Genomic DNA, 23121 nt, shown 5'->3' with positions numbered 1-23121 from the left:
CATTACCAAATCATTATGGAGGCCTCACTGGAATATGGAAGCATCACAGTACAGCTTCAGTGAAGCTCTGATATGAGATGAGAAATGAAGCAGCCAGAGCTTTTTCATGAGTGGAAATCCACTGTGACTGTGAGCTGCTGCTACAGCCTCCAGATTAGCCAGCAGCTCATCCTGCTCAACATTTTCTCACCAACTTTAATGGAAGTGTGATGTTTTCAGCTGGAGTGATGGTCAGGGTGGCCTCCCTCTCCTCTTCTTCTCCTCTTCCTCTTTCATTTGTAAAGCCACTTCTGCTGCTTTCATTCATTTGGAAGTCCTGTAGCTGAGTTTGGGAGAGACTAACAGCCTCGGCAGCAGAGGGGAGAAAGGCTGTAACACCACCACTTTACTCTGTTCTACCTGTCACATCATTTTATCAGGAAAGAAATATGCTCATGTTTTTACTATGTTTGGCTTGAAGATGTAAGAAGATCACATGGTGCTTTTTATTATTGTGTTGGTTTGTTTCCTGTCTCTTGGATGGAGCCCAGCTGTGCGTGGCCCCTGGGCCTGTGGTCAGAGTGTGTGCTGGATAATCCGGCCCAGGATGAGGCCAAACTGACATGGGATGAAATGTCTGTCACATAATTGAGCTTAGTGTAGTTTCATTTCTGCACAATTTAAAAACAACCGAAACTTTTTTCTGTCTTTTCTATGTTATACTGTAGACTTTCTTTGATACTATGTCCAAAAGGAGCAGCTTTTACTTTGAAGGGGAGCCGTCTCTGTTTCCTCTTCAGGTTGGATTATGGAAGCAAATTATTGTGTGATGTTCTTTCAGTGTTGCACTTTGTAGACGCTCCCTGAGCACTGGTCTCACAGCCAGCTGCACATAGAGACCAGTGTTGTTAGTCCAGGTCAGAAGATGACTTGTTGGAATGAAAATGAGCTTGTAGTTTGTCTGCTTTAATAATGTGACTGGAAAAAGGTGTTGGACTTCAAATATGTCCATTTCTTTCACACTTCACCTTTAAAAGTGAAGCCTTGTGGTTCCTGGAAGGAAAAACACGACTTTTTCAAGTCTTTGTCCTGTTTTTATGACAAATGTACGACTTTAATGTGAAACATTCAGAGTTTTTTCTCTTGTTGTGTTTGTTTGAAGCTGCTTCCTGTTGGCTTCAGCTGTTTGGAGTTTCCATTTTCTAAACTTCTACATTCTGAACCTTCTTCAGCTCTGAACAGATGATGAAACACTGAATGATTTCAAGCTCACACTTTGTCTAATAAACTTACATCTTTCATTATTTATACAGATTGAAGGGCTGTGATTTGTCAGAGATCAGCTGTGATTATCTGGCAGCAGCGCTGAAGTCCAACCCCTCCCATCTGAGACAGCTGGACCTGAGCATCAACAACAACCTGCAGGATTCAGGAGTGAAGCATCTGTGTGGTTTCCTGGAGAGTCCAGGATGTGGACTTGAAACTCTGAGGTCAGTCAGCATGTTTTAGTTGTGCTGAGATGAATATGATGTGAAAGTTGTGCTGACACTAAACTGCAGACATCAGGCTGATATTATACTGATTCACACTGAGGATCTTCATGGTAAAGTCTGTTTTCTTCTTCTCTGGTTTAGTCCATTGACTGCAGCAGAACAATGTTCACATTTCAAACAGTGATACTCAACGTATGGCCCGCGGCCCACACGCGGCCTGCCCACCTTTCCTGATTCAGAGAGAGGGGACCCTGATTAACTGTGTAGTGTTCTTCCTCACAGTTCTAAGTATCAGACACAACAATGAATAATCCACAGCTGACTGTCTTTAGCAGGTCAAAGGTCACGGCACACAGCAGACAGTGGGAAATATTATAATTCTGATTATTTATCAGCACATATCCATATGTATAAAAACAAAGCTGACACTGTGAGACTTGATCAGAGGTTTGATCATCACAGCAGAGGCCTTTGTGTCAAAGTCACTGAGGATCAAACAGAAACACATGAAGCAGATTTTCCTGTTCTGGCTTTTTATAGCAGATAACCTTCAAAATATTCTGCAGTCGATCAAAAACTGAAGCAAACCATGAATCAACATGTGAACATGACCTGATGCTGCTGAAGTGAAGCAAAGTTACAGAGGTTTGATTACAGACACAGCTGAGAGTTTGTAATCTGTCATCATTTTAAAAGGTTTCAATTTCTTCAGTATTGAACAGCAGAAATGAGGCTTTGTTTTCGGAGGCCGACAGCAGTGAACACAACAGCAGACTGGTGCGTAATAAGCAGTGAATAATGCAGAAAACAGATTTTTGAAGGTAAACTGTTCTTGAAGTACACTGAGAGAGAGAGAGCTGTGCAGGAAGTAAACGTCAAAGTCAGAGAGAATTCATGACGATGTTCATCAAACTTAAAGCGTAGTTTGGATCTTCTTTTGCTGCTGGTTCACTCAGTTTTGGTTGGAGACAGATGAAACCTGCAGCTTCAGGATCTGTGAGCTGTCCACTTTCAGCCCCGACGGCGTGTCCGTGTACGTGCCGTCGAGTGAACGATCCACGCTCTGTGTTTCCATCTTTGTGTGTTTAGCTGCTCTCATTTACTGTTTTATCTGTTTGCTTGTTGTTGAAATACTTTTGGGAGCTTTAACCTGAGATTCTGGAAAAATACATTTATATTAAAAATCGATTCAGGATTGAATGAATCAACATCGCTTTATTCAAATTAAAACCATTTAAATAGGAAAATCCATTTTTTTTACATCCGCCTCTAATGCTGGGTAATGTCAGCTGGTCCATGTGCAGCTGGCTGTGAGGCTCAGGGAGCGTCTACAAAGTGCAACACTGAAAGAACATCATCCATAAATATTGAGTAATAACTGGACTCTCATACAGCGAGACTCAAATGCCTTTAAACATCAGCTTATCCTGCTGATCCAAGTCCAACACTGAGTTTGGAAAAACATGTTTGTCAATCATTTTGTTTGGTTTCTGAGGAAAATGATTCAATAACTTGCTGCTTATACACAACATTTCATCATATTTCCTCATAACCGTCTTTTGTCTGAACATTTGATCCCATTTGAATTTGCAATAAAGGATCCACAGAGTTTGGTGACAATAATGACAGTAGATGTTTGTGTGAAAGTGCTGGCAGCAAATTAGTGTGTGATGATCTTTCAGTGTTGCACTTTGTAGACAGTCCCTGAGCACTGGTCTCACAGCCAGCTGCACATAGAGACCAGTGTTGTTAGTCCAGGTCAGAAGATGACTTGTTGGAATGAAAAAGAGCTTGTAGTTTGTCTGCTTTAATAATGTGACTGGAAAAAGGTGTTGGACTTCAAATATGTCCATTTCTTTCACACTTCACCTTTAAAAGTGAAGCCTTGTGGTTCCTGGAAGGAAAAACACGACTTTTTCAAGTCTTTTTCCTGTTTTAATGAGAAATGTACGACTTTAATGTGAAACATTCAGAGTTTTTTCTCTTGTTGTGTTTGTTTGAAGCTGCTTCCTGTTGGCTTCAGCTGTTTGGAGTTTCCATTTTCTAAACTTCTACATTCTGAACCTTCTTCAGCTCTGAACAGATGATGAAACACTGAATGATTTCAAGCTCACACTTTGTCTAATAAACTTACATCTTTCATTCTTTATACAGATTGAGGGACTGTGATTTGTCAGAGATCAGCTGTGATTATCTGGCAGCAGCACTGAAGTCCAACCCCTCCCATCTGAGAGAGCTGGACCTGAGCTTCAACTACAAGCTGCAGGATTCAGGAGTGAAGCATCTGTGTGGTTTCCTGGAGAGTCCAGGATGTGGACTTGAAACTCTGGGGTCAGTCAGCATGTTTTAGTTGTGCTGAGATGAAGATGATGTGAAAGTTGTGCTGACACTAAACTGCAGACATCAGGCTGATATTATACTGATCCACACTGATGATCTTCATGGTAAAGTCTGTTTTCTTCTTCTGTGGTTTAGTCCATCGACTGTAGCAGAACAATGTTCACATTTCAAACCTTCAAAGAAGAAGAAAAATCCTCCACTGGATAATTCACTGTGAAACTCTCAAACTCTTCATTCCACCTTAAAGTCTGTCTGACACTGAAATCCAAACAAAATGTGCGTTTGCTTTACAGACAGCAGTCCAACACAAACATACACACATCATCCAAAACACAGTCCAACATCCAAATCTCCTCCACTGCCAGCATGAATGATGGGAAAGAGAAGGAGGAACACTCTGACATTCAGGGTTAGAATGACTTTCATAAAGCAGACTGTGAAGATCAAAGCTGCATTAGAAAGCTTACATGAATGAATGAGTGGACAGAATTATTATTATTATTATTGTATCTCTACTGTTTAAAAATGTAATAAGCTTTGCCCCTGCACAGAGTGGATAGTGAAACAAATGGAATCATCATAATGACATTATTTCATATTTATTACTTCCCCCTCCTCATTGCTTTATTATTGTAGCTCTAGTAATAAATAATAATGTAAGGATTCTGGATCAGCACTGTGATGCCCATAGTATATACAGTATTCTGAAGAAGGTCTAAAATGTCACTGTGCGTGCATGTGTGTGTCTTATTTAGATGGATTTAAAAAAATATATTACTCATGATATAACATTGTCCAGACATGCCTGGTAAGGACATGAGGAGGAAACAGTAGGAGCTGTGTGAGGCTACTAAAGGCAGTGCTATAACATTTTTCTGTCATCATTTTATTATAGATTAAGTGCAAGAGTTGTTAGGTGTGGATAATTAAATTATAGTTTATTGCAATAGCAAGTTGTGCCTTGTTCTCAGTTAGACAGCAAGTGGAGAGTGATATATGAAAAGATGGGATGGAAGGAAGAAGAGAAGCAAAGAGTGATTCACAGGCAGAGCCTAAATTATTTCTCACAGTTTTTTGTTGCCTTATGGTTCCAAGTGCTGTCACCAATCTTTGCATTTTGTTATTATCTCATGACACTTGTTTAATCAGCTACCATCTCTCCTATGGACTTTTTAATGTCTACAGTCTCAGATCAACACAGCCCTGCCCTTCCCATATTAGATTCTTGATGAATGTGTGTTGTTGTTATTCAGCCTGGTTCAATGTGCCCCTTTTTAACTTTGAGCACCTGCCCCTTTAAACCTCTCTGCACGGCCCTGCATGAATGAATGAGTGGACAGAAGTGGACAGAGATCATCTGAAGCACTTCAAAGGCTTTAAATCAGCACATTTCTCTTTATTCTTGATCAACTCTGTTAGTTTCTCTCAGTTTTCTGTGGAATGAAGCTAACAGCCGGCTAATAAGATGCTGACCAATAGGTTTCTATTAAAGGTTGTAATTTGTATATGAAAAAGTGCTTTGGCTCAGCAGGGATCAGCTTACAGGTAGAATACAGCTGCTGGATGGGATTAGCATGTCATAGCTATCTACCAAACTGCTAACTGGGTGATTTCAGGCCATCTATGAATCATTTTTGCTAACTGTTTATTCTGCTTAGGCTCACAGGGCTGCAGCCTGTGCCCTAGCTGTCATAGGGCAAGAGGCGTGGTCCACCTGCACAGGTGAGCAGTCCATCACAGGGTCAACAGAGAGAGACAGAGAAGCACTCTCTCACATCCACACCTACAGCCAATTTAGAAGCACCAATGAACCTAAGCAGCATTTCACTGGACTGTGGAAGAACATCCAACCTCCACAGAAAGGCCAACAAGCTTCAACCTACAACCTTCTTGCTTTAAGGCACTAGTGCTAACCACTTTTCCCCATTTCAGCCCAAATCCTGCATCTTCCTGTTTCTGATTCCAGGCCAGCTCCACTAACACTTTCTCATCAGACACTGCCACCTAGTGGAGGAAGTCTTAGTTCCATTTGAAGCTTCAGATGACAGTTAGTTCCTTTACAAAGAGGTGGAGGTGGTGGGGCCACAGCACCATCATCACTGAGTGCTAGGGATGGGTATCGTTTAGGTTTTATCTTATAACTGCCAACCCCGTACTTTTGAAATGGTGCCGGTGCTTAAACAATGGAAAAAACACAAACTTTGTACAAAAACCTCTCATATTTAGCTGTTTTCCACTTTTTCTTTGGTCATTTTAGCCTTTTTGGCCAGGGTGAAGGGAGTATCTGCCATCAAACAAGAAGACAGCTGCATGTAATTACGACGGTGTTTGCTAGTTCACCTTACATGCATTAATGTAATAACGTGGTTAGCCTACTCAACGTAAAGCATACACGAACAACATTAAGCTACTCACGCAGAGAAGAACGGCTGCTGCTGCCATCATCATCATCCTCATCATTTCTGTTACACTGGCAGGGCTAGGGGCCAGGACTCTCCTTTTCGGGTTCTTGGGGGATGTTGCTAACTCCAGGTCCAATAACAGGCAACCCACCCGCAGTAGATGCGCTCGGTCTTGCAGCAAGCTGTCAAATACGGTGCATTTCTCGGCTTTTAAAAAACCGCTATGCGTCACCAGGTGTTTCATCAGATTTGAGGTGTTACCTCCTTTGCACAGTATCACCTTAAAGCACTTGTTGCAGGCTGCTGAGTTTGCATCTTTAGCTGTGAAGTACAGCCAGACTTTGACCGCTTCCCCTTGGGCATTTTTAATCTGTAGCTCTGCTCTAAAAGAACGTACGACCGATCCGATATTACGTTTCGGTATCGGTCCGATACTGACGTAAATTACTGGATCGGATATCGGAGAGAAATAAAAAATTTAATCCGATCCATTATATATCCAAAAAGCACCTCACAAAACTTGCAACATGGCATAACTCACTTCATAACCGTAGCACGTCGCAGCAGTGTGCATAACGTGATAGAGCGGCTGTGTGTATTTGTAGCCTCGCTACCAAACCAGCATTTCATCTCCGAGGAAGTTTTCCCAGAGAGAAGTAAAGCAAGTTTGTAAGTTCATCTCTGAATGTTTGTAAAGCGTTCCCGCGTTAAGCTTAACAACCGATACATGGAGCGACTGCCTCTCTCTCCCTCTCCTGCTGCTACTTCAATCGTGAAACTGATTAATGATCAGCTGATCGTCTCTCTTGTTTGTTTTTGGCCCACTTTGCACCAGAAAGAGGAAACCAGCGGCTGAACAACAGCAGCACGTTTAAACTTGATAAGCTGTTGTTTGAATTTATTTAATATTACTTTCTACACCAGGATCCTTTTCTACGAAGCTGACGGCTGGTAACTGTGCAGGGGCGGATCTAGCAAAGTTTAGCCAGGGGGGCCGATAGGGCATGAACAGGGAAAAGGGGGCACAAAGACATACTTTTCTTTCTTATTCTCATTTAAAATGTCGAGCTTTTAATAAATAATTATCCGAATCTTACACCCAAAGTTTTAATCTGATGTAAAATGTATAGAAGTCCATTACTGTATATAGTAACTGTTAAGTCTAATATACCCTAGTAAGCTATAGTACTTTTTCCTTTGGGAAGATACCATCTGTGCAGTCTGCCGTTCTGTTGAAGAAAGATGTTGAATCTATTTAATTATTCTTGAAAAATAATTGATTTCCGTGCATTTTTTTCCACACTGCATCAAATTAAAGTTGATTACGTCGATTAAGCATCATGAGGTGGAGGGTGGTTCCCTATTTTTTTCTTGCTGGGAGTTTGCAACCCTGTTAGTTAGGTTGCTTAATATTTCTGCTAAGTACTCTTTAAAATACCAGAATAGGGAGGATTGACTAGGTTTAACTTTATTAAATTGATCAGTATTGCTGACCTATGAAATATTTTGGGGGCAGTGTAATTTTTACATACAGGTATAACAGAATAGCTTTAGTCTTGTTGTTTATTTAAACTTGAGTATGAACGGTATCGGCAGATATCCAAATTTATGATATCGGTATCGGACATAAAAAAGTGGTATCGTGCCATCTCTAGTTACTATTAAATTTCGTTCTTTGAATTCTTTTGGCGGCAAAGAAAGACTGGACCCAGGGTGGTCAAAGCTCAAAAAATGATCTTTATTTTACATTCCCGGGAACGGAGACCTGAACACACGAACACACACGCTCAGGTCTGAAAGCAGCAGCAGCCAGCATGGTTATTTATTTCCGCAGCACGTCACACACTCTAAGTTTTGATCAAAACACTCTGCTTAGTTTCACTTTCTGTCTGCAAAAGCATGCAGTTTCCTGTCAGTACTTTTGGCTCACACTCTACTCAGAGCTGTCCTTCTCTTATTAAAATACATAAAACAATATAATCAGCAAATAAGCACTAAGAATATATATTTAAATCCCAACATTACTACCATTTATGTCAGAACAGGTGCCATAATGGCACCGGATACCGGTACCCTTACCTACTGAGTGCCATAGGACACTTAACCTTTGTTTCCATATGCTGGGAACTTCCTGTTGTTCCAAGGAGGACTGGAAAATGTGTGAAAACCTCCCAGTCAGTTCCTCACAGCACACTTCAATCATTTCCCTCCCACAGCATCAGGACCAGGGCTTTTTCTCTCTTTGATCCCACTAAGAGATTTCCACACAAACACCTCATCAGTGGGACTCTCAGAGCTACCAGCCCTTTGCTACAATCACAAAGCTCTTCATTGAAATCAATTATATCAAAGCTGGAATCAAATGAGTCCAAGTCTTCTGCTGATTCAGCATCACATTCATCTTTGCTCCTTGTTCTGCATCCCCACCATGGACTTCATTCCTTTCCAAGCCAGCCTTGAGTGTCCTTTATTCAGCTCATCCTCTGCTTTACTTTTACACCTGATTTTAGCTGCTTTATCTCTCTTTCAACAAGTTTCTGTGCCTCAATCTTTTTCTTCTCTCCCTCATAACAAGACAGCTTCTTCTGCCTGAGAACATGTTGGAGTGATTTACTAATCCAGGGCTGCTTATTAGGGAAAATACTTCCTGTTTTCAAAGTAATCCCCATTTTTCCCATAAAGAAATGTCAGTAGAAATCGATGATCTAAGTGAGAACATGAGCCTTTAAAAAGTCCCAGTGGGTGCAGTCAAAGCAGTCCCTCAGTCCCAGTATAGAGTCTTTGGTCCAGACTGGAACAACTGTGTGCCCAGTTTGAGCTCTCTTCAGTGCTGTGACCTGACAGACCCAGAGGGGCCATCACATCACATTTAGAAGCTCCCCTAATGGAGCCACAACACATGTCCAATACTTAGTCTGTCTTGTTGGACCAACTGGAAGAAATGATTCAAGGACTTAGTTACAGAACAGAGATTCAAATCTCCAAAATCCAACTGGCTGCATCAGGACATAGAGTCTGAAACTCTGCACAGTTTCCTGTTTGAAGCTGCTTCCTGTTGGCTTCAGCTGTTTGGAGTTTCCATTTTCTAAACTTCTACATTCTGAACCTTCTTCAGCTCTGAACAGATGATGAAACACTGAATGATTTCAAGCTCACACTTTGTCTAATAAACTTACATCTTTCATTCTTTATACAGATTGTTGCGCTGTGGTTTGTCAGAGATCAGCTGTGATTATCTGGCAGCAGCACTGAAGTCCAACCCCTCCCATCTGAGAGAGCTGTACTTGTATGGAAACAACCTGAAGGATCCAGATGTGAAGCAGCTGTCTGATCTTCAGCAGAGTCCAGACTACAGACTGGAGACTCTTGGGTCAGTAGAGTGATGGAGTGAGTGGGTGGTGCTGTCAACAGTATTGTACTAAACACAGTCAGTATGAAACAAAGATCCAGTGTTTCCTGTAAAGCTGCAGCTTCTCAGTGAAGCTGTGAGAGGAGAATGGTGACAGGCTTCAGGATTGGACACAAACACTTCCTGTTTCTGACCTTTATGGTCACCATAGTAACGGCTGACACGCTCTGATCAAACACTGTCAACAGCCAATCAGCTCTCTGAACAAAGCAGCACGCAGACCAATGACTGTATTCATTTCCAAGTTTAAAGCAGTGAAGATCACAGTCTGTAGGTGAGGAAGAATTTAGTGAGAGCAGATGTTTGGATGGAATTCCTCCAGTTAACAGCTGGAACCGTCCATCTGGATTGTTGGGCTTGTTGTTGGGGTTCCTACAGAGCTCAGAGTGGACACACCAAGGTTCTTCTAATGAATGAAAGTCCATACTTAAACTAGGAGTGAAAAACATCTTCATCAACTTCAATAAAAATCCAAAGATTAGAAAAAGTGAAGCAACAATGAGTCCTAGTACAGTCCCAGCACTGAAGTCCCTGCTGCTCTTTATACTGGATGTGCTGCATCACTGACTGACAGCTGATGAAGAGTCTCTGGAAACACTCATTTATCTCCTCTGCTCTTCCTTCTTCTCTCTGCAGGTGGAGGTGATGATGGTAAACAGGACGGTGTGTGTGTTGAGAGAGGAGGAGCTGTGTCCTGATGATCCAAAGAGGTTGAAGCAGCAGCAGCTTGTGTGTAGAGACGCTCTGACTGGGCCATGTTACTGGGAGGTGGAGAGGAGAGCTTCATCCAGCAGTGACTGACAGAGGAATGAGAAGAAGTGCAGATGACTGTCAGTGCTGCAGAGTGAACTGCTCTGAGAACAGCTCCACTGTCAGACACAATGTAGAGTCCAGCATCATCCCTGTGTGTCCCTCTGGATCTGACAGAGGATCATCAGTGTATCTGGACTGCTCTGCTGCTGCTCTGTCCTTCTACAGTCTCTGCACAGTCTCTGTCTGACTCTGGCTTCAGACCCTCCTGGATCAAACTCACCTGGAAAGACTTTCAAACATCACTCAATAGATTTGAATACAGAATATATTTGATATATACTGTAGATGTACTGTAGAGTAGCAGTTTGTCACTTGTAAATACAGTCTGTGAGCAGCTATGAGCTGAAAGATCTTTCTAGAAACACGAAATGTTTTCACTCTTCTGTTGCTTTTTCTTATATTTCCACAACATTAATATTGATCCCACCTGTCTCACCTGTTTCATGCTTTTATACATAATAACAGGACACGTGTGATCTGAGTGCTGCTGTGGTTGCTGTGCTGCACGTCTTCATTTAGATAACAGAGACATCTAGTGGTTCAGAGGGAGAACTGCAGGAGGTGGAGCTGTGTTTTAGCATGGAAAACTTTTTATCTTTTAGGCGCAGATACAAATATGACAAGTATCAGTGTAAGATACAAAAGGTCAAATCAGTTAGCAGAGGGAACAGTGATCACACAGCAATGTAAGAATAGAAACATAACAGTGAATCTGGACATGTATACAGATGGAAGCAAACAAACAGGATGTAACACTACATTAAAGCCACAAATGGGAAGAAAACAAAGCCAAAGGAAAATATATTTGATCTCAGGAATCCAAATCAGATGCTTTAGAGCAGGGGTCGCCAACCCTGGGCACGCGTGTCACAGCTGGCACGTGAAGGGTTAACTGATGGCACGACCATAGCTGGACTGGCCATCGGGCATATCGATGGTGATTTTTTAATGGGCTGATGATGTTTTGTTTTTTTTGTAACGGTATAAACGATGGAAGGTGGTGGATTGGCCGGATGCTGGTCGATGTGTAAAATACGTCAGTTGTTTGGTGGTGGCTATGGTGTAGCTTCCACAGAGGCAGCAGGTGGATGAGGGAAAGGGGAGGCAGGAGGAGCAGAGACCCGAGGCGGCCGCCGGCCCGAGTGTCAGGTGAACTGAACTTCAGGTAAGAAGTTATGACCTGCAGTCTATCTGGGTCAGATATAAACCAAGTTTAGGTGGAGTTTATTTTCCTTGTGCTGACTTTTTACAGTCAGTTACAATAACTCGTACTGCGTACTAGCTAGCATGACGGAGTTTCTATACAGCTGGGTGGTGCTATGATGTTACTGATAGTGAACTTTACAGTGGCTTGCAAAAGTATTCGGCCCCCTTGAACTTTCCCACATTTTGTCACATTACAGCCACAAACATGAATCAATTTTATTGGAATTCCATGTGAAAGACCAACACAAAGTGGTGAACACGTGAGAAGTGGAATGAAAATCATACATGAGTCCAAACATTTTTTTACAAATAAATAACTGCAAAGTGGGGTGTGCGTAATTATTCTGTCATGGAAAAACACACTGCCATCAACTTCTGTTTTGTTTTTGTCAAAATCACTGTAATATAATCACTGTACCTTTATATACATGTGACTTATATTAATGCTGCTGCCCTCTTGTGGCTAAAGTGTAATTATGTTATTGTTATTAGGGAAAACATTTGAGAGTAACATGCAAAATAAGTCAGCACTTTGGCTTTAGCTTAAGAAATCCTCATTTTTATGTAATCAGTTACAGTTGCATGTATTCATTATCATAATTTAACCTTTAATATTGATGTCTTAAATTGATTTTATTTAAACTAGCAATAATTTTATGGTTGTATTAAATAGAGACATCACTAATGAATTAATTATTTCAGTAATTCATTAAAAATGTACATAATCAATTAAAGAAATATATTAATAATGAATTATCCATTCATTTCATTTAAAATGTTTCATTATTTGTTTATTTACAATTCAAATTAGTTAATTACATATTTAATCAATTATTGGTTTGTTTTCTATTTTAATTATTTTACTGACACATTTAATGAATTATTTAATGATGTATTCATTTAATTCACGTTGCTACTCCAGGCCCTGCATCGCTGTTCATAAATACATTTTATTTGTCAGGGGTCGGGGTTAATGCTGATCAAGTCAAAACCATTTGGTCTGGTGGGCGTTCTTTTAGTGGGCTTTTCTGTCACGGCCTGCGTGGCAGACTATGATGAGGGGAAGGAGGACCCAAATGCTGGACTCTTTGATGAGGTCAGTGCGTTTATTTACAGTGATGCAAAATAATCCAAACAACAATAAATCCCCAGTGCGTTCCCGACTCTGACATGTCCTCTTGCCAGTGTTAGTGCTCTTTGTCTCCGCTCCTCAGTGTCTGAGCACCCCGTGCTCGCTGCCCTCTGTCTCCACACTCCTCCTGGGGAAGAACAAAGAGGCAGCCGTCAGCAACACCACAATGCGGCAGACTAACCTTAACTAACTCACCAAGAGACTAACGTGAAGTTACGCAATGATCCAGCATCGGAGAGAGCTCCACCTCACTCCTAAGTAGCTCCTCTGACGAGGCTTGATCAGCTGCAGGTGTGAGTAATTCTCCTCCGCAGGTGTGGCCAGGCTCCGGGCTGACACACACACACACACACCTAGATACACAAGCATGGAAACAGGAGACAGCAGCACCAAAAACACACATGTCCATAACTTCTTACAGGCCCTGGGTCACCCAGACCCCGGTCCCATGACAATTTCTCAAAACTAAGTAGGCCCACACACCAGGGTTTGGACATGTGTGGACCCAAACTATACTTAAACTTTACCCTTTTTTGTGTGTCACCAAATACACTTTAATATCTTCTAGACAAGAATGTAGTGGCATAATCTTTAACCTCCTAAGACCCGAACTCCTCCGTGGCATTCATTTTTAATTTCTCTTTGATATTTGGGCTGATTGGGACCTGATGAATGTAAAAACAAAGAATTACCAGTTTGTTTTTTTTTACCAAATTTTTGTTTCTGAGAAAAATGAGAGCCACATATGAGGATATTGGTCTAAAATTTCGATTTCACAGTGGCAGTATAACATCCTCGTAAGTGGATATCAGGCCCTTGTAGAGCAAAATTGAGGATTTTGGTCTAAACAACCCAAAATGTGATGCCCACATATGTGGACGCCAGGTCCTAGGAGGTTAAATATCTGCTTACTTTGTCAAAATGAACCTAATCATCTCTGATGAATTCAGTGATGTCTGCCAGCTCACCTTGCAAGTGGTCGAGCTTATACCGCCGACAACGCGGCACACAACTTGTAAACCCCCTGCTGACTATCACCTCTTGAGTTATTTATTTATGTTAGTTTCAACTGTTCCTGCAAAAAGTAAGCACGTGTTACTGATAAAAAGTCCAATAGAAGCAAAGTCTAAACTTTGAAAACAAAAAACAAAAACCTGTCTGATTAAGATCTGATCTTTGGGGGGTTTCAATAAGCAGTGTGACCCGTGTATATGCATCCGGGGTGGGTTTTGATTATTGATTTATCGATTAAAATCGATTCTCGTTTGGATAATGTGATATCATTCATTAAAATCCTGAATCGATTTTTTAATATAAATTTATTTTGGCCAAAACGCCAGAATTTCAGGTTAAACCTCCCAAAATTTCAACAACCACCAAACAGCTAAAACAGTAGAGCAGGAACACGGATTCTGCACAAAGACGTAAACACAAAGCGCGGAGCCGCCGCGCTTTGTGTTTACGCCCTTTTTGTGCTGATTCTGAAGCTGCAGGTTTGATCTCTCTCCAAACAATATTGAGTAAACCAGCAGCAAAAGAAGATCCAAACTACGCTTCACATAAACATCGTCATGAATTCCCTCTGATTGTTTTGCTGCCACCACAATAAAATCACACTTCATGCACAGCTCTCTCTCTCTCTCTCTCTCTCTCTCTGTACTTCAAAAACAGTTTCCTGTCTAAAAATCTGTTTTCTGCATTATTCGCTTGCTTGTTATGCACAAGTCTACCGTTCTTACAGCCTGTCGGACGCTGTTTTTTTCCTTTTACTTACTTCTGAAAACAAAGCCTCATTTCTGCCGTTCAATACTGAACAAATTTAAACTTTTTAAAATGATGCAAAATTGCAAAATGCTCAGCTGTGTCTGTAATCAAACCTCTGTAACTTTGCTCTGCTTCACGTCAGCAGCATCAGGTAATGTTCAAATGTTCATTAATGGTTTTCTTTCGTTTTTGATGTACTGCAGAATATTTGTATAAAATCCCAGGCCAGGAAAACCTTCATGTTTTTCTGTGTTTCATCCTCAGCTACTTTGACACAAAGGCATCTGCTGTGATGCTCACACCTTTGATAAAGTCTCGCAAGTGTCAGATTTCTTTTTATAGATATAAAAATATAGAAATGTACTGATGCATGATCTGAATTATAATATTTCTGACTGTCTGAGGCAAAATTTCCCCGATTCAAATTGATTCAAATTGAATCGATTCGGGACCTTGTGAACTGTAATCGAATCGATTCTAGAAATGAGTGACGATACCCAGCCCTAATATGCATGTTTTAATAAAAGAGATAATGTTGGTGTTTCAGTCATGTAGTAACTGTTAGCTTTAACTGTACAAGGCTTGTTAGACATAATGAAACACATCGTACAGATTTCTGGATGTTAGACTATAATTTTTATTATGATTATTAATCTTGAGTCTAAAAAGTCAGTCAAGTATATCAGGATGTCTTTCTGTTAACTGGATTCACTGACCCTAACACTGGGACCAGGATACGCGGTCGCATGAAGCTGGTTATCAGCTGACAATCTTATTATTTAATTAATTTAATTAAGTTATGTAATTTTTCAAATTTTTCTTCTACATTTCCCCTGAAATGAAGGGATTGTGTTAAACATGCTTTAGTTCCTCACATTTTTCTGCAATCTCTTTGTTCAACCCCCTGAATTAAAGCTGAAAGTCTGCACTTCAAACACATCTGAGTTGTTTCATTTAAAATTGATTTTAGTGTATGTACAGAACCAAAATTAGAAATTAAGTTCTCTCTGTCCAGATATTTATGGACCTAACTGTATAATCTATACAGCACGTAAAAAATGCTATAAATAAAGAAGTCTGTGAAAATGTGGCGCTTCCACGTCAATTTAAACTGAAGTGATATAATCTTCTCCCCACAGTTTGAGTTTGTATTGTCTCAGCTGCAGACAGACTATGATATAAATGTGGAGGTGCCAACCACTATTAATATTATTAGTTATAAAGGACACCTTCCTGCCTTTAGTCTTATTCATGATGATTATTAGTCGTCTTCTAATGTCCACAAGTCTGTATGATGTGTTTCATAGTTTCTAACAAGCCTTTTAAACTTAAGTTACTGCATTGCTGAAACATCAACATCTGCTTATTGAACAAAAACAAAACAACCAAAAGACCACACATCTGATTTTATTTTTATTTTATTAGACTTCCAAAAATTATAGCAGATAACTGGCCTCAGAATATAATTGAATAAACATTTTTAAAAACGATGACCTAATCCTGTCTTGACAGGCTGAGCTCTTCAGTATCCACCAACAGCATCGTCATGCTGAGTCAGACGTTTCTGCTCCTGGTGGAAATACTCTTCCTCTTTCCACATTGTACCAAATGTTTTTAAATGTTAGTTTCAATTTAAATTTAAAGATTAAAAAAGTGTAACACATGATGCAAATGTAAACAAAAGCCCCTCTGCAGTATCAAGTCTGCATGGCAAAGTGACACACTTTAGGTGATCTTCATCCTCGGGAAAAGTGCTGTCAGCTATTTCCCAGTCACCTGGCGTCTGTGTTCTTCACCGAATCACAATTCCATCGCTGAACTTCCTCTCTGCACCGTCGATTAGAGCTTGGCACGCTCCCTTCATCCTTCTGCTTCTGTTCCAACGCCGCTGAAGAATTAGGGCAGAGCACATCGTACACCCTAGCTGTCTTCCTCAATGTCAACATTGAATCTCTTTCACTCCTTCTGGTTGTTTGCTGTTCAAAGTCTCCTCTCGACGATCTTCTGGAAGCTCAGTAGCACAGCTCTCTGTGGGATGTCTGTTGTGCTGAAGGTGATCTCTGCTCCTCTATGATCCTCCTGAAGCCTCTCTCCAGGCCTCAGCTTCCATCTTGTGGATGATCTCCTTCAGTCACTCCTATTCACAGCACCTCACGACACCTGCAAGTTAAAAATTGACACTCCTCTTTTGCCACACGGCTCTCGCCATGTGTCAACTCCACACAATGAGACATGCACAAGAATGTTGCACTTTCTCTCTGAAAAATTCTCCAGGGTTTCTCTTGGAGCAGCTTCTCTCCAAACCTGTAACCCTGTGTCAAAGAAACATTAGTCAGTGGTTAAATGTTAAGATTGTTCAACTCCCAGCTCCACCCAGAGCCTGTATCCTTGCCTGTAGACAAAACCCTGTAAGTTAAAACAAACTTCACATTTGCAAACAGCTGCAGCTCATAAGAGTAATAAAGTATTCAGAATCACAGAGACAAGTATCATTGCAGGTTTATTTTAAATCAATAAACCTCTACTTTTTTGCCATAATTTGCTCCAAATCATCGATCATCTCAACTTCATCCCACATTGTAATCAGTGACTTTCCTTAAGTTTGTCACTCACTTATTTCATCACTATGAGCTCAATAGTGGTCAGATAATGAGCCCCATTTTAACTATTCTATAACCCTGCACATCTGCTCAGTCGTCACTTGTCTGTCTGTGCTGAATCCTTTACAAGCACTCTTAGAGAAACATTAGCAGTAGCATCCTAGGTCAGGCCTGGGTCACCAGACTCCAGAGGTGCTGTAAAAGGTCATAAAGTTAACACTCTGCTGTAAAAGAAGTAACACTGGTTTCAACACAGTATGTCTCTCACACTGTATTCACATCTCCACTGTAATATTCACATTCCTCAACAACACAGTGTAATTTCATCACCAACATACAGCCTGTAAACACAGTTTCCTTCACACAAAAACTCAGTAATCCTGTGGTAGAAAAACATTATTAAGTTGTGTCCTGCTGTAAATCACATGATCAAATCACATGATTAACCCTCTGCTCTAGAAAAGTAATGTAAATGTTAGCGCTGCGCAGGTGTGTACACACTTTCTCACAGTGACGTCTGCATTGTGAGTAATACAGGATCATGAATAACACACTGCTGGTAAATTCACAGACACACAGAAAATTTACAGCTAAAAGCTTAAATTTGCAGAGTTCACACAGTCATGTGACCCAAAGTTTCCTCCTCTGGTCTCCTCCTGCTCCTGCAACAAAAGACACACACAGAGATACATCCACCCCTTTGTCACATCTGGGTGGGGGTTAACCTTTGCATAGTGGTGTTAAGTCAGTCAACTCTTGTCAGCTTTCAGCAGTCCAGTCAGTTCCCCATTTTTTTCACTCATTTTTTATTCATTTATTCATTCAGTGCTGATAGTGGAATCTATCGTCGCATTTCGTTTCCACCCTCAGCAATATGACGCTGAAAAAAAAGAAAAAGAATTTAGACTGGATTACCGCTGAATTCTTTTAGACAGGGACTCGCTTCCTAATTGTGCCAATAAGTGGCTTTCTCCTGAACCCATTTTAATTTTGGAGAAACTCACTTTAAACCGTTCACGACAACATGTTGTGTAGTTCTTCCTTTTCAAATGTTCAGATGTGCTTTAAATGACAGAGATTTAGCAACAAACTTTTAGTGCACTGTGAAAGTAACAAAATAAAAAGGAAAAAAGAAAGAAAGGCCTTGTTAAGTCATGACACGTGTTCTTCATCCCAGGAGGGGAAATCACACCAAACCTAACTGGCAGGTTCAACGTTGTAACAAAAGACAAATCATCAGCCAGATTAATCTCAAACATTCATCCAATCAGCCACACACCTCACAACACACAACGTAACCCTGTTGTCTCATCACATAATGAATTTCTTCTCATGTAACCAAATGTGTGCCATGTTAAAACTTCTTCACACACCAGAAACTCAACAATCAGCTCACTCATCAGCATTCTGTTTACTTCTCTATGATGCAACCATCTGTTCTCTAAAATAATATCCGTCCACTAGTCTATGTATCACTTTGATCTTACTAGTGACTTGGACAAGATGACAAACAGAATCTCATGCTTAGACTGTGTCTGGTCTTCATGAGTTTCATTGTATGTGTATGTAGGGTTAGTATGGTTAATACATTTTCTGTTTGTGTGTGTTTTTGTGTACCTTTCTCATTTTGTGGTCCAGACCTCTTCTCAATTTTCCCCTTAAAGCAGTCAGCTTCCTTTTTCCCACGATTGCTAATCCAATTTTTGATTCCTCACACTAAACAACAGCCTTCCTCTGTGTCCACACCTGCTCCTCTCACTCCGTTCTCCTCTCCCACTTTGCAGTCTAATGCAGTCAGTTCTCTTCAGCTTTGTCCTGGGTCATCCTCACTGTCTCATCTTGCCATTCCACTCCAAACGTGGCAAATGTCACTCAGACAGTCTCCTCAATAGTCATCTTCACACACAGTGAAGTTGCAGCTTGCTGGAAACACATCTCCATCCATCCATGATGATGGGTTTTCTTTCTCTCTGATGCTGTTTGCACACACTGCTGCTGGACCTCTCTCAGGACTCTGCTGTTGTCTCTTGACCTGCTGTGAACTGTTGATGTTCATGCCTGTGCTTCTGGAACTGCACTCCTTATCTTCAAGGAGAGGTTAGCTTCCTTGGAGCTTGTTTTTACAGGGTGAGGAACACATAGGAGTTAAGCTGTAAACACAATTCAGCCAAAACTCGGCCTGAGTGTTTCCTAATGATGTTAACCTAAAATTTTCTTCCGAAAATTATAGGTTAATTTTCGGCTCGTGGAAAATTGATCCAGGTCTGCTTTTCACCTGAAGTGACAAACTAAGACATTTTCATTATTCTCATCACTGCTTAAACAACACACATCTCTCTCTCCTTTTTTTTTTAACTCTCCTTTCTTACAAACAGAAAATGAGATTGTAGCTGTTTCAGGCTGAGAAACACTCTTCATGTTACCATTGTTTTGTTTTTTCATCAACAACACAACTATTTTATTTCTTTTGTGTCCACTGGGGTAGACGGTGACCTGCAGAATCATCTCTGCCCCAGTTCGAGACGACTTCACACACACATACTTTCACACCTCTCTGTAACTCACACACACAGTGACGTCATACACAATCACCTGCTTTTTGCCAAAACAAAAACATGATGCTGATGTTACAAAAGTCTCACACACATGAATCAGGATGCAGGAAAGCTGTTGCCCATCTGAGGTGTGAGGAAGAAACTGAACTCACGGATAGCTGCACGCTCGAGTTATCATCGCTCTGTTTCCCTCCCTCTGATACGTTCAACCAGCTCCTGCTCTGAAAATGTGTAGCTCGCTCATCAGCTTAAAAGTGACTGCATACAAAACAACAATCAGACACACAGAGACCACGTCTGGCCCGCACACACAAAATTAGGCACCAACAAGAGCTCTGACCTCCTTTCGGTGGAGAAAACCTGCTTAACCCTCCTTAAAAAAAATTAAAAACACTGGTGGAAAAACCAGACCTCCTTAAAAAAAATAAAGAAAAACTGGTGGAGAAAACAGTTACTTGCGTCTACACGCACAGCTTGCGCACTCACATACCTGCGTTTTAACGCACGGTCACGTAGCCGCTCTCTAAGGCTTCTGTACTCACTGTTCGTGTTGTTTTGTCTCTGGATCCCGTCAATCGCCATCCAACCTGAGGGGAGTTCAGACGCAAACTCGCTGGCCTGCCGACAAAGTTAAGCACCAGGTCCTTCATCAGGCATCGCAGACGTCTCGCTGCTAGCAGACTTCAGCGGCGTCATCTCCCTCTCCCTCCCCCAGCACCAGAGTAGCTGTGAGGTGGTCAGAGACAAAGGAACATCTTTGATCACACAGTTTGAAACAATGTAGAGATGGTAAGTATAAAACAATGTTAGTGTTTTGTGTCTTTGTTTTAGGCCTAATGTCAAGCAGAGGTGTGTGTAACTGGACTGGTCTGTTATATGTGTGAAATGTGTGCTTCTCTTCAGTATCATCTTTGTCACTGCTGATTACTTTGTGTCGTCATGTGTTGAGAAGAAAGAACAGTTATAATGGAGGAGCAAAAGGAAGCCCTGAAATCTGCATCCAACAAGGAAGGACAAGTGTTGGCTCACCAGTGATCCCAGCAGAGGCCACTGGTTTGGCTTCAGTTGTTATAGATTCAATGATGTTGTTCCTGCAGATACATGTTAGCATCTTTATTGTAGTAAAGTATTGTAATGTGAAGATAGAAACAAGGCAGAAAACAGCTCCATGATCTGATCTTAATGATGTTGTTTTGGTTTATTTCTGTCTTTCAGAACTGGATTGGAAACTATCAAAGGTCTAAAAACAGCCTCAACCCTCCCAAAGAGCAAACTTTACACACGTCATCTTTCAGCTACAATCTTTGTTGCAGGGATCTTCTGCCAAACAAGGCTGAGAGAAGATTTCTTACAGCTGTCATGTTGATGCTGTTTCAATCTTTGGGCAAACACACTCATATATTAGGGCTGATATCAGGGCTGCACAAGTTCTTTGTGTTTGTGATCATGGATAATATAAGTGTGCCTGTTAAAGAATGTTCTCATGTTTGCTACATTATTATATGTCCTGTTATTGTTCTGTATTATATTCACCTTTCACCATCCTTTCCCAGCCCCATGTTACACCATCCATACAAAGCCAATCTGACTGTGGCCCAATGTGTTTGATAGTTTGTGTTGGATGAATAGATTTGACAGACTTGGTTCTCTCACGCTCCGTTTTGTGTAACTGTTTTTACATCCCTGTAGAACTGCAACCACGTAAGCTAGCACAATAATTTTTTTTGCACATGAAACCGGAGGAGTTGTACTTACATTTTATGCCATCAGCTTGTCCTAACTCATGATTTCTTTCCACATATAGCTTTGCAAATACACCATAAAAGGCACTTGCAGCAACAAAAACACAATATTCCAGAAACACGCTTTGCCGATCTGATCAGCTGTTCGTAAAACTTCCTACGTTGGAATAGACGTCAGCGCGAACTATCGCGTGTCCACCATTACCTGGCCAAAATCGGAAGTGACGTCATTAGTTTTTTACCTTCGGGGCCTTATAAGCCTGTACTGGTGTTTTTAAAAGTCATGTTTGACTTCATACTTTTCTGAATAGTTTCTGGGATGCTTAGAACTCAAATTGCACTGCTGAAAATAGTTGATTTTGATGCACATGCTGATTTTTTTTTTGCAAATTTGCATTATAATATTTATTTTCATTTTTCCAGCAGTATATAAACATTGGTGTTTCTCAAAAATAAAACTATGAAGACACTCAAAATAAATTTCCTGTTGTTAGAAACTATTTTGTGCAACTTTTTTGTATTTACAGTTTTGAGGAACAAACCTCTTAAATTTCTCTAACTAGAAATATATGTAAAAAACAAAAACAATTTTTTTTGTAGTTTATTGCACTTTTTTGCAATTTATGTAGTTATTAAAGACTTAATGCATACATACTATCAAAATTTGGGCTATAACGGTTATATTGATGTATAACAACTTGAAATGCTCCCAGAAATGGCACTACAGCATGTGAAAATATAAAGATAACTCTGGCGGACTTGGTTCTATGGTAGGTCCTAAAGGGTTAATATAGATTTTCAATGCAGGCTTTTGGTGAGCCACTGGATTCTGTGTAATAATCATCTCAGCATTTTACAATAGAATAGCTCTTTATTAGCTCTTCATTTATTGTTATTGTACATGAAACAAAGAAGCTGTGTTTCTCATTTGATGTTAGTTCCATGTTCATCATGATCATTTTCTAAAGAGCTGATATTGAGACCATTTACTGCACTGGCTGCACATTCTGTCTACATTTCTCTGTATGTACTGTGTTTGTCTTTGGTTGTCTTTTCATATTTCTCCATATTTACACAGACAGTGAACAGCAGTAGATCTACTCTTCATCTGTTTTAGGCCCAGTGAAAGACATGAAGCAGAAATGGTGTCATTAGGAGAAGAAGAGAAGAACAAGGACGGCGAGGAGGTAGCAGCTCTTAAAGATGAAACACAGCAGCTTAGCCCTGAGCTCAGAGAGCTTCACATGAAAAAGCTCCTCAAGCAGATCATGTCAGAGGTTTGTCATCAACAGGAGGAACTGTTAATATCATAGAATGAAGGATGCTTGTCAGCTGGATGAAGAAGGTTATTTAATGGCAAACGTTCACATTTAAGTCAAATTGTTGTCGTGTTGAACAGATTCATGTACTGATTGTCTCCAGAATGTTAGAAGAGCTTCATTGAATCATTAGAAACAACCTACAGCTGCACAGTTGTGTCAAACCAATCTTTGTGTCATTGTGGGATTTTTGTGTTTCTACATGTGACGCACGTCTAAAACATGCACACAATTTGAACACAAACAGGGACTCATTTGTTACCACAGCTAGATGCTGAGAGCCATTTACTTGTAGTCCTGTGTCTATATATATGAACCATTAGATGTTACTGGAATGATTGTCAGCTTTGATAGTTTCATGTATGTT

The 23121-nt window shown here is 40.6% G+C and overlaps 1 protein-coding gene across 1 annotated transcript in view; it reads left to right on the top strand.

The window, feature by feature from the left end:
• LOC148105800 (NACHT, LRR and PYD domains-containing protein 12-like) overlaps positions 1–23121 on the top strand; it is a 112443-nt gene that overhangs the window by 41512 nt on the left and 47810 nt on the right. Inside the window, exons 3-4 of the mRNA XM_087838982.1 lie at positions 1293–1469; positions 3627–3803. Coding sequence (XP_087695108.1) covers positions 1293–1469; positions 3627–3803 — 354 coding nt within the window. The remainder of the gene's footprint in view (positions 1–1292; positions 1470–3626; positions 3804–23121) is intronic.

Source organism: Neolamprologus brichardi, chromosome 3 (assembly GCF_056152115.1).
Source record: "Neolamprologus brichardi isolate AB-2024 chromosome 3, ASM5615211v1, whole genome shotgun sequence".
In the NCBI taxonomy this organism is placed as follows: Eukaryota; Metazoa; Chordata; class Actinopteri; order Cichliformes; family Cichlidae; genus Neolamprologus; species Neolamprologus brichardi.
The sequence above is the reverse complement of the archived record's forward strand: the minus strand, read 5'-3'. Positions and strand labels throughout refer to the sequence as shown.